The 12,601-nt window shown below is 38.5% G+C and overlaps 1 protein-coding gene across 3 annotated transcripts in view; it reads left to right on the top strand.

Annotated features, from left to right (window-relative positions):
• LOC126259193 (TP53-binding protein 1-like) overlaps positions 1–12,601 on the top strand; it is a 359,964-nt gene that overhangs the window by 125,076 nt on the left and 222,287 nt on the right. For 2 of the 3 annotated variants that reach the window (XM_049955783.1, XM_049955781.1), the window contains exons 7-8: positions 5,789–5,935; positions 9,451–9,600. In XM_049955783.1, coding sequence (XP_049811740.1) covers positions 5,789–5,935; positions 9,451–9,600 — 297 coding nt within the window. The remainder of the gene's footprint in view (positions 1–5,788; positions 5,936–9,450; positions 9,601–12,601) is intronic. The other variant, XM_049955782.1, reaches the window with a different exon arrangement.

The raw sequence follows: 12,601 nt of genomic DNA, 5'->3' as shown, positions 1-12,601 counted from the left end.
GAATTTTGATGTTGGGATATTCCTTTGAATTTCAGCATGAACATTTTTCACTGTTGTCATCAGCAGTTGGTAAACTACACTGTGAATAAGAAAATTCAGCAAGATACAGTGGGAATGAGGTACTCATTGTTTTATATGATGATGGTATATATGTTATGAATGAAAAGATGTCATAAAATGTAAAAAAAAGTAATATTGGATTTAGGAGCGGTGTAAAAGCAAGTAGGTAATCCGATCTGTTACAACCTAGCTTAGGCGTATTGGTACTAAATCTTTGCTGATGCAATGATTCAGTCATGCCCTGGGGATTTTTTGTAGCCCACAGGTAATGATTCTGTAGATTTATATTGCCATCTCTACCAAATTATCATTTCATTGATTATGATACTGCTGACTGAACTCCCATAATGATGGTGGCCTTAGCAACATCCAGTAACAAAACCTTTCTCATGCAGAAGAATGTGCTACCAATAATTGCAGCACATGTGTGATAAGAGTAGTATCGGTTTAGTAATGCAGGGTACACAGTACATTTCATTGGCTTGCTTCATTCAGTGGGCCATGTGCTTGGAGCTGGGATTGATCTCAAAATCGTGTAGAATGTGTTGTTCAAGAAGTGGTGTGTGGACATCTCAAGGCCACCCAGGTTGTTTATCTCTGTGAAAGGACCCATACAGACATAAATGAACTTTTTGTTCCCTTTTCTGTCAGAAGTCATCTGGAGAAGTTCGTTCCTTTACTTAATATTCACCCTGTAGGTCGATTATGACTAAGCTGATGTATAACGTGACTGCTTTTACAGCCTCTGATGTGATATGATCTACCTGTGACAAAACTGGCGTAGTATGTGCTGCTTTGTGGATGTATGAGTCATATAGTTATTTTTTCACCCAAATACGTCCTATGTTGAAGGAGTTGTGAGCAGGAAGGACATGAGAACAGACCAGTATATTTTGTAGGTCATGCACAATGTATAATACTACTTTGGAAGGTATGGGAAGGATTTTGTGGAGGATATTTTTCATTTCAGGGCATAATGGAAGTCCTGATAGAGGATGTGATTTAGCTGTCCCATTCCACAGTAGTAGTCTGTGATATGGAGTTGCTCCTTTGATTACCAGATGTGATTGGTGTATGCTAAGGTATGACATAGGAGATCTGCTTATGGATCAGCTATTTGTGATATTGCTCATGAAGGTATTGGTAACCTTGTCAGTATTGGGTAGGAGGTAGCTCATCCTCATCATAGCAGATGTGACAACACCTGTGACAAGAATACAAGTCAGGGAATTTTTGGAGTGAGATGCGCTACAGCTATCAAAATATATGATGTTACTGAAGGCTGTGACAAGCATACATGTCAGGGAATTCTTGGAGTGAGATGGGCTACAGCTATCAAAATATATGATGTTATTGTAGGCTGGTGAACTTACTATAATCAGAGGTTTTTATGGGGTTCTCATAGAGTTGGAAGCTGAAACGTGCACTGACCTGAAGGGAATCAAGGTAGAAGTGTTGAAGTTGTGAAGGAACTTGGCAGGTACGGGAAGGATTTTGTGGAGGATATTTTTCATTTCAGGGCATAACTGAAGTCCTGACAGAGGATGTGATTTAGCTGTCCCATCCACAGTAGTAGTCTGTGATGAGGAGTTGCTCCTTTGATTACCAAATGTGATTGGTGTATGCTAAGGTATGACATAGGAGATCTGCTTGTGGATCAGCTATTTGTTTTTAAGTGTTTTAATTGTGAAACAGCATTTCACCTCTTTTTTACTTTTGGCAAGAGTGCAGAACTGCTGTTGGAAATTGTGTTGTAGTGTGTTGTTTGTGCCCTGAAATATTATTTTCTTCTTTTTGTCAGGGACTGACTTACTCTATTTCTTATCGTATAAGTTGCATTCACTATTCGTATAATTCCATGTACAAATAATTCTTCGTTTATTACCTTAAGTATTAAAAAAATTTCTATTGGCATTTGTGTCTCACTGAATGTTCAGCTTCTCCTCCTATCGTGCTTCATGTGGCCTTGTGTACTTTATTTGCTCCAGTGTGTAATACTCAAGGTAATTTGTTAAAATCTGTGAACGATTAGCAAATATATTGCAGTCCATTATTTTATGAGTTTTTTAAGCTTTTTTCTCTGCTTTTCACACTGGTATTTCAATGGGAATTAAGCTGTGAAGCTAAGGAAAAAGAAGAAAATGAAAATGGAAAAACTTGAAGTCAATGTGATTTTCAAGTAACTGACTTAATTAATTGCCCACTATAGATGAAACAGATGTCTGTATTGTCAGTAGTCAGTTTGAGACTGTTAGGTTAAGAAAACAGAGAAATAAAATCCCTAACAAGCAACATTATTCATCAAGACTTTATTTAGTTAGTATGTGAACATAATAGAAATGTTCAGCAAAATCCACTGAGAGAAGTGACAGGAAAGACATGTATTACATAAAGATTAATCATAAAATATGAACACTATATTTTCCATGACCGGTCAGTAGACCTATGAATTTCCCCCACGTACCTACTGTGTCCCCCCATGAACCATGGACCTTGCCGTCGGTGGGGAGGCTTGCGTGCCTCAGCGATACAGATGGCCGTACCGTAGGTGCAACCACAACGGAGGGGTATCTGTTGAGAGGCCAGACAAACATGTGGTTCCTGAAGAGGGGCAGCAGCCTTTTCAGTAGTTGCAGGGGCAACAGTCTGGGTGATTGACTGATCTGGCCTTGTAACATTAACCAAAACGGCCTTGCTGTGCTGGTACTGCGAACGGCTGAAAGCAAGGGGAAACTACAGCCGTAATTTTTCCCGAGGACATGCAGCTTTACTGTATGATTAAATGATGATGGTGTCCTCTTGGGTAAAATATTCCGGAGGTAAAATAGTCCCTCATTCGGATCTCCGGGCGGGGACTACTCAAGGGGACGTCATTATCAGGAGAAAGAAAACTGGCGTTCTACGGATCGGAGCGTGGAATGTCAGATCCCTTAATAGGGCAGGTAGGTTAGAAAATTTAAAAAGGGAAATGGATAGGTTAAAGTTAGATATAGTGGGAATTAGTGAAGTTCGGTGGCAGGAGGAACAAGACTTTTGGTCAGGTGAATACAGGGTTATAAATACAAAATCAAATAGGGGTAATGCAGGAGTAGGTTTAATAATGAATAAAAAAATAGGAGTGCGGGTTACCTACTACAAGCAGCATAGTGAACGCATTATTGTGGCCAAGATAGACACAAAGCCCATGCCTACAACAGTAGTACAAGTTTATATGCCAACTAGCTCTGCAGATGATGAAGAAATTGAAGAAATGTATGACGAGATAAAAGAAATTATTCAGGTGGTGAAGGGAGACGAAAATTTAATAGTCATGGGTGACTGGAATTCGTCAGTAGGAAAAGGGAGAGAAGGAAACATAGTAGGTGAATATGGATTGGGGGGAAGAAATGGAAGAGAAAGCCGCCTTGTAGAACTTTGCACAGAGCATAACTTAATCATAGCTAACACTTGGTTCAAGAATCATAAAAGAAGGTTGTATACCTGGAAGAATCCTGGAGATACTAAAAAGGAATACAAACGTCTCAAGAATGAGATCGACAGGAAGTGCAAAATGGCTAAGCAGGGATGGCTAGAGGACAAATGTAAGGATGTAGAAGCTTATCTCACTAGGGGTAAGATAGATACTGCCTACAGGAAAATTAAAGAGACCTTTGGAGAGAAGAGAACCACTTGTATGAATATCAACAGCTCAGATGGCAACCCAGTTCTAAGCAAAGAAGGGAAGGCAGAAAGGTGGAAGGAGTATATAGAGGGTTTATACAAGGGCGATGTACTTGAGGACAATATTATAGAAATGGAACAGGATGTAGACGAAGACGAAATGGGAGATAAGATACTGCGTGAAGAGTTTGACAGAGCACTGAAAGACCTGAGTCCAAACAAGGCCCCGGGAGTAGACAACATTCCATTAGAACTACTGATGGCCTTGGGAGAGCCAGTCATGACAAAACTCTACCATCTGGTGAGCAAGATGTATGAGACAGGCGAAATACCCTCAGACTTCAAGAAGAATATAATAATTCCAATCCCAAAGAAAGCAGGTGTTGACAGATGTGAAAATTACCGAACTATCAGTTTAATAAGTCACAGCTGCAAAATACTAATGCGAATTCTTTACAGACGAATGGAAAAATTGGTAGAGGCGGACCTCGGGGAAGATCAGTTTGGATTCCGTAGAAATGTTGGAACACGTGAGGCAATACTAACCTTAAGACTTATCTTAGAAGAAAGATTAAGAAAAGGCTACGTTTCTAGCATTTGTAGACTTAGAGAAAGCTTTTGACAATGTTAACTGGAATACTCTCTTTCAAATTCTGAAGGTGGCAGGGGTAAAATACAGGGAGCGAAAGGCTATTTACAATTTGTACAGAAACCAGATGGCAGTTATAAGAGTCGAGGGGCATGAAAGGGAAGCAGTGGTTGGGAAAGGAGTGAGACAGGGTTGTAGCCTCTCCCCGATGTTATTCAATCTGTATATTGAACAAGCAGTAAAGGAAGCAAAAGAAAAATTCGGAGTAGGTATTAAAATTCATGGAGAAGAAGTAAAAACTTTGAGGTTCGCCGATGATATTGTAATTCTGTCAGAGACAGCAAAGGACTTGGAAGAGCAGTTGAACGGAATGGACAGTGTCTTGAAAGAAGGATATAAGATGAACATCAACAAAAGCAAAACGAGGATAATGGAATGTAGTCAAATTAAATCGGGTGATGCTGAGGGAATTAGATTAGGAAATGAGACACTTAAAGTAGTAAAGGAGTTTTGCTATTTAGGGAGTAAAATAACTTATGATGGTCGAAGTAGAGAGGATATAAAATGTAGACTGGCAATGGCAAGGAAATCGTTTCTGAAGAAGAGAAATTTGTTAACATCGAGTATAGATTTAATTGTCAGGAAGTCATTTCTGAAAGTATTTATATGGAGTGTAGCCATGTATGGAAGTGAAACATGGACGATAACTAGTTTGGACAAGAAGAGAATATAAGCTTTCGAAATGTGGTGCTACAGAAGAATGCTGAAGATAAGGTGGGTAGATCACGTAACTAATGAGGAGGTATTGAATAGGATTGGGGAGAAGAGAAGTTTGTGTCACAACTTGACTAGAAGAAGGGATCGGTTGGTAGGACATGTTTTGAGGCATCAAGAGATCACAAATTTAGCATTGGAGGGCAGTGTGGAGGGTAAAAATTGTAGAGGTAGACCAAGAGATGAATACACTAAGCAGATTCAGAATGGTGTAGGCTGCAGTAGGTACTGGGAGATGAAGAAGCTTGCACAGGATAGAGTAGCATGGAGAGCTGCATCAAACCAGTCTCAGGACTGAAGACCACAACAACAACATCAACAACAACCTACTGTGTTATGAATGTGGTAGTGAAATCAAAGAATAAAGTTTTACATTCAGGCATACCCACACTATTTTGTGTATAACTATAAGACCAAAGTATAGGCAACACATCAGAGGATGCTGGAGTAAATTATCTTGTTGTGGTATATCACATTGATCACAGAGGTAGAGTACCTGCAGATGAAGCTGTAGATACTTCAAAATTAATAGCTAATAAACAAACAATATTGATGAATGGAAACAAAATACTGTGAGAATAGTCTTTGTTACATTATCTATAGAAAGTTTATTCTTACAGACAGATGAAATTTTCTTTAGGTATTAACATTGGTAGCATTTGGAGATGTGATAGTGATTTGTTAATATTCTTTCATATACCACAGTGTGCAACATCATGTTTGGCTGTGAACACTGGAAATGAGGACACCCTGGATGTAGCAGTTCCCAAATCCCAAGGACCTGATAATAATGACAACTCTCTTACTGAAACGTGCGCAGTTGTTGACTCTAAAGCATCTACAGACGTAGAGGTAGGTGAGCAAAAGTGCTTGAATCCAACTTCAATTAGGGCTGACATATATAACTGACTAACAAATACCACAGCACATGAGTTTCACTATTTCATTGGCACACAAACTAGTTGGTTTAGGGAAACACAAACATACAGAACAAAACAAAATTTTGTGAAATGTTAGGTAAGAAAGAAGATCAGGCTGTGTTAGGAGCAGTTGGATAAAAATCGGCTTCAAAATCTGAAAGGGATCTCTCTAATTGCAAACATTGGGGGACAGGACAGTCAGTTCCCACCACCACCACCACCACCACCACCACCACCACCACCACCACCATTACCATAATCATAATTATCATCACCATTACCATCTTTACTGCCTCCAGTCTTCCACCACCACCACCACCACCACCACCACCACCACCACAACCAGCACCACCAGATTTTTGCTGCCTAGGATCACAGGGTCCCAGGTTTGATTCATGACCAGGTTGGGGATTTTCTATGCCTAGGACAGGGTGTTTGCGTGTCTTCATCATTTCATAATCATTAATGAAAGTGTTGAGAAGGTACAATATATGTTCGTAAACACTAGTTCCCGGGGAGAGCATTTTGATTTTGCTTCACCACAGCAATTTTCAGATTCCGCTAAAAATTTGCTTTCGTATAAAAACTGAAACTGGTCACAGAGTAAAATGCAAGAGCTTTTCTTGCACCCAGAGTAGTTATTCATCAGTAGTGGATGAGAACAGTACTGAATTTTCATCCACTATTATAGACTTCCTTAAGAAATTTTAACCACTCATTTACGGTACAAAAATTTGTCATAAGGAATCCATCATAAGATTTGGTACATAGGACATCAGCAGCTGAGAGGCATAATAATTAATTTAAGGAGATCCACTTTAGTTGTACTAATATTTATTAAATCCTTGACTGGTTTCAAGATTTTAAAATAGCGTCTTCAGGTGTATGAATCTGTAACATTCAAAGGAGAGGGAAGAAGAAATATAATACAAAATATGGGTAAAAACCAAAAGAGCAAATTGCTGAAACATGGCGACTTACTTATAGTATTTGGTAATACATAACATATGGTTGGGTCTGTCGAAGCAAGAGTTCCAACCATTGCATGTTGGTAGAACTACAAAAAAGAAAAAGGGGGACCCAATAGTGAAAGAGACCTAAAAATATAAATGTCTGGGCAGGTGGGATGAAGTAAACAGTGTGAATACTGTATTTGTTCTGTTCTTATGTTTTCGCCCCCCACCCCTCCCGCCAACTCCGCCCCTGGATGTTACATTTTTCGGTCAGTTTCACTATTGTAACCCCCACCACCACCACCACCACCAAGCAATGATTGGGACTCTTGCACTGACTGGGCCGACTGCATGTTACGTATTACCAAATACTATAAGTAAGTTGCCGTGTTTCAGCAGTTTGCCCTTTTGGTTTTTACACATATTTTGCATTATATTTCATCCTTCCTCTCCTCTGTATGTTACAGTTTCATGCACCTGAAGATGGAACTTTAAAATCTGGAAACCGGTTGAGCTTTAAATAAGTATTTGTACAATTGAAGCGAATCCATCGTGATTTGAGAAGAATGATTATGTCCCCAGCTACAACTCAAGAAGAAAAAGTGGTCTATGTTATTCATTGTGGTAGTTGTTACTGGCTCAGAAATGAGTAAATGATGAAGTCTATAGTTAATTCTTCTGGATAACACCTTCTGTTCTGTAGATGAATTTTTAATTAAAAATTGGTAAAATATATATCCTACAGTGGAAGCTCCAGATAGGAATATTAATAATGTAGGAAAAGACAGATTGCTGCTTACCATAAGAAGACACTTTTAAGTTGCAGAAAGATACAAGGGTCTCTTTTTTTTTTTTCTGATGAAGGCCGTGGCTGAAAGCTTTCTGTAAGTGTCTTTTAATTGTGCCTGTCTGCAAGTTAACATGTCGTCTTTACGGTAAGTAGCAATCTGTCTTTTCCTACATTGTTAAAATATATATCCTACTCATTTGTTCTCACTCCATAGATTTGTCGGCAGCAATTCTTGTTCTCCATTTCTCCTTATCTTCTGCAAGTCTCCTCAGTTCTGAGTATGTCATCAGTGCCAAGTCTTGTTTTAACTGTCTGATGTACGGAAGTCTTGGTCCTTTCATTCCTTGGTGGTCCTCCACGACATTCTTTTCTTTTGTGCGTGTTTGAAGACTTCTCATTGGTCATTCCCTCTGTTCATGAAATCTTTAAGATTATTCTTGAACAATATGCTTCAAAAACATATAGTCATTTCTGTTCTGGTTCCCCTATTGTTCATGTCTCTCAGATATATTGGGCAATACTTCATTTAAAGGGTTTTACATATTTTTTCCTGGTGTTTGAACTAAAATATTTTCATGTTAGTACCTTCTTCCTCTTGTTGAATTTTGTATTAGCTTGTGCAATTCTACATTTAATTTCTTGACATGGTCTACCATTCTCTGTTATTCTGTTATCGAGGTACTTATAACTGGTGACTAGCTTCATATGCTCTCCATCCAGATGGTGATTGTTGGAGCTTTACTACATACAAGGATTTCAGCTTTCTTCTTAGTTATTATTGTATTATATACTTCACAAAACTTCATGTTCGTGTCTTCTATGCCCTTAGAAAGATTGTGTGTGTGTGTGTGTGTGTGTGTGTGTGTGTGTGTGTGTGTGTGTGTGTGTGTGTGTGTGTGCGCGTGCGCGCGCGTGTGCGTGTGCTGCCTTTTTTTCCATTATTTAACTGCCCTGTGACTGATATTGATGAGCATTATTCAACAACAAAGGAATATATTTGCAATTGAGTTCAGTTACAGTTGTCAGTGGCATAAAGGTACCTAGGAGAAGGGAATGACTGTCTTGTCCTCCATTGTGGTATATATTTAGTAACTACATAGATAATAAATCTTCGGAAAACCATTTTTTGTCATATCATTTATTTTCATGTGACTTACACAACTTATAAACTGGAGCCTGTAGTGTATTTTACTTTGTTCATATACCATTCTCATCTTGATGTATTATTTCATTTCCTGCTCTGTGTCTTAGTTCCTAGAGGAACCAACTCTGATTTTTGTTTCTCAAGGCTTTTTTATTTTAAGTCGAGGTTCTTACAGCCTAGTATTCATTCAGTCTGACCAGTTAAACTTGACTTTTATTTATTCCTGTTATTCACTGGGTTGCATATATCACCACCTAGTATTTTCATCTGTTTCATGTTCAACAGCATGTGTGTTCTGAATTCTATTTTATTCATTTTTATCATAAAGTGAGTTAACCATCTTTCATGTTGTTTAACAGCCTAAGCCAAATGTTACCCAGTAACTTTTGTGTGCTTTCTTGTAAAAGTTTTTGAGATTTATATTTTTAATATTTTTTATGTACATTGCTTTTCGTAAGTAAATTCTTGTTGGCCTTCTGTCCTCCTTGCATAAAAATAATTTTCAGATCATCTTAAGTTCATTTTTAACAGTGTCGTAATTTTACCTCATTGTGTGTCAGGCACCTGTACACAGATGTCCATCTCCACCAAAGGAGACGACCCTGCTGGCAAAAGATGATGGAAGTACATCTTTGCCTCACCGTAGTTCATCACCAAGCCAGCAGAAGTCAACACAGTGCTTTCGAGCACCTACACAAGAAATATCATCTGTAAGTATTTTGGATTTTTGAGTCCTCAGTTGGAGTGTTATACACTCAAATTGAACCTTCATTTGTAGCCATGATAAAGTGAAAATGACAACTTTTCTGATATGACAACTTCTTTCAAGGAAGGTAAGTCATAAAATGTAAATGACTTGTATTAACATTACGTAGTTTTATTGGAGATAAAAGAAGAATATTTACTTACCAGTCATTGTATTTATTTATATATTTATGCAATGTACCAATCACAAAGAACAAAATGGGCTACAAAGAGTAAAACTCGAGGTACTATAAATATACGAACACACAACAAAAAACAAAATTTCAAAGTAGGAATTTTTTCGTCACTGAGAATTCATCAAATAGCAATGTTGAGAACTATACAGTGTAATGAAATTTCATCAGAATGGTACAGAGTGTGCAGACTGCTGGCACATTTTCTTGTTGGGCATTTGTCCACAAGGAATTTAGTGATTTGATGGCGGCTGGAGTCTCACTGATTTAATTTCACCTTTACTAGTCCAGGGTATTTTCAGAACCTATTTGCTGAGTCCTCAACTTCCATAGTACAAAGTTGTATCATCCATTGAGCTTCTAACAATTTCATGTTGTTGTTTTTTTTTTGCCTCCACCCCCTCCCAAGCATAGTTAGTTGGATTTGTCAGCAGACTATTCTATTTGATTCATTCCTGCCTCCTAGAAAAATGTATTCATGTTGTGGGTGAAGTGTTTTCCTGCATTATTGTCTTGAAAGACGAACCCATTGCTGAAATGTTGACTTTAGGGCTGGACTGTAAGTTGGAGAATCCTGTATTGATACTTTATAGTCCTCAAATCACCCTCAATAGCAATGAGCAGCATATCCAAAAATCAATACATGGTACCATCTCAGAACATGACTGATCCAACTCCCTCATAAACTCATGGGACTAAATGCTTGAGACGTGCATTGGTATCTGTACGCTCCCAGTTTTCTACGATGATCATCAGGGTCAGACAAACCCTGCTTCACCATTGAAGAGGTTCTGATGTAGGTTCCATTCCACATGTTTCCTTGCCCACCTTCTTCACACTTGATAGTGCTAGGTGGTCTGTCTGTTGCTTGCAATGAATGCCTGGAGTTCAAATTAAACATTATATTCTTTCTGGATCAGCACTGTGCTCTCAGTTGTCTCCAAAAAGGTAGTGCTCAGTCCCGTTGCATTCTATGTGCCGTAATTTGTAGGGAGTGGTGTTCAGCTGGTGTTGTTGACGATGAGAGACTGCTATGAGACATATGTTCGTTGTTTTGTGTCTTGCAATGACAGTTGAATGTTCAAATGACATCGCTGTGGTGTACACTGATTCAGCAGGGTGCTGTACATCTACATATACGTACAGACCTCACATGCCACAGTGCATTGCACGTTGGATAGTACCATGTACACTGCTAGTTATTTCCTTTCCTGTTCCACTCACAGATAGAGCAAGGGAAAAATGACTGTCTATAAGTCTCCATATGTACATCTTATCGTTGTAGTCTGTATGCGATATATATGTTGATGGCAATAGAATCATTCTGCAGTCGGCCTCAGAAGCCAGTTCCCTAAATTTCTGCTATAGTGCCTCACAAGAACAGCATCATTTTCTCTCTAGGGATTCCCATTTGAGTTCACAAAGCATCTCCACAATACTTGGTGCTGATCAAACCTACTGGTAACAAATCTAGCTGTACGCTTCTGAATTGCTTCAGTGTGTTCCTTTAATTTAAGAGAATTGGTGAGAATCCCAAACACTTGGCAGCAATTGAGAATGAGTCACACTAGCATTATGTATGCTAGTATGCTATCTGCTTTGTAGATGATCTACACTTTTCCAAAATTCTTTCAATAAAATGAAGTTGACCATTCACCTTCCTTGCTACCATCCTGATATGCTCACTCCATTTGATATTGTTATGCCTGGATAATTAATTGATGTGAAAGTGGCGAGCAGCAGACTACTGCACTGCACAAAACGACAATTTAACAATGTGTGTAGTTTGGATGTCTGATATGTAACGGAAGAAAAAAAGAACATAGCATTACCAACATTGCTGGTGTCGACATGTGTTTATTGTTGTTTGTGAATGCTGGAAGAGGTGTGCTATGTATTGTTTGTTGAAGAGTGGTTTCGGTAATTTATTCAGTATTAATGCTGTGGCAGTGACTCCAGATGTGCTGGATGCACAAAAGATGCATAGAACATTTTGAAAGGCCACACAGCATTGTAGCTGGTGCCCACTTGCTAAAGCTTTGGAAAAGCATAGTACATACAATAAACTAATCCTCATTTTACCAGGGAGAAGTACTATTATGTTATCAATTAAGTAAGCTGGATAGTAACGAGCTGCATAGAAAAGTCTACTGTGAGGACAGTTACTCATAGGAAAGTCTACTGCGAGGACAGTTACTCTAACAACTTAAGGTTTTGGCTTTAAAACTCCTCTAGAAATGAATCACTGCGTAGGCAAACACATATGTATGACAATATTGTTTTACACATGAGAACTAAATCTTTCCGGGAGTTTTTAGTGGGATAGTAGAAGCCTATGATGAAAGCGAAGTGTCACTTTCGGTTCAGCTTAGTAACCTGTGTTCTTTCATAGTTACTCCTCCATAAATCTGCTGTCTACATACATCCATAACTGTAATAACTCAAGGAAAGGACAAATCCATCAGTGTTATTGCTCTAATACAGCAGCAGTTCTTGGGAATCACAGTAATAAGTTTTTCCCTCCAGATTTGTTCATTCTGTTCAGGAATTGTCAGCGAAGTGGTTGAGTGGACGTGGGGGCTGCTTATGAAATACGTATCATCTGATTTTAAGAAAACTATTTTGTAAAGAAGGAAAAAAATGGTTCTTTCATGTCTTGCAGCACGATATTTTCATTCAATAAGTGATTGAATTTCCTTTCATTATTCATCTTAGTTACTATGCTGCATCCAATGAAATAAAGCATTGCACAATATTTTAAGATTTTTGCAGA

The sequence above is a fragment of the Schistocerca nitens genome, chromosome 5 (assembly GCF_023898315.1).
Source record: "Schistocerca nitens isolate TAMUIC-IGC-003100 chromosome 5, iqSchNite1.1, whole genome shotgun sequence".
Classification (NCBI taxonomy): domain Eukaryota; kingdom Metazoa; phylum Arthropoda; class Insecta; order Orthoptera; family Acrididae; genus Schistocerca; species Schistocerca nitens.
Note: the sequence above shows the minus strand (reverse complement) of the source record. Positions and strands in the feature narration are given on the sequence as shown.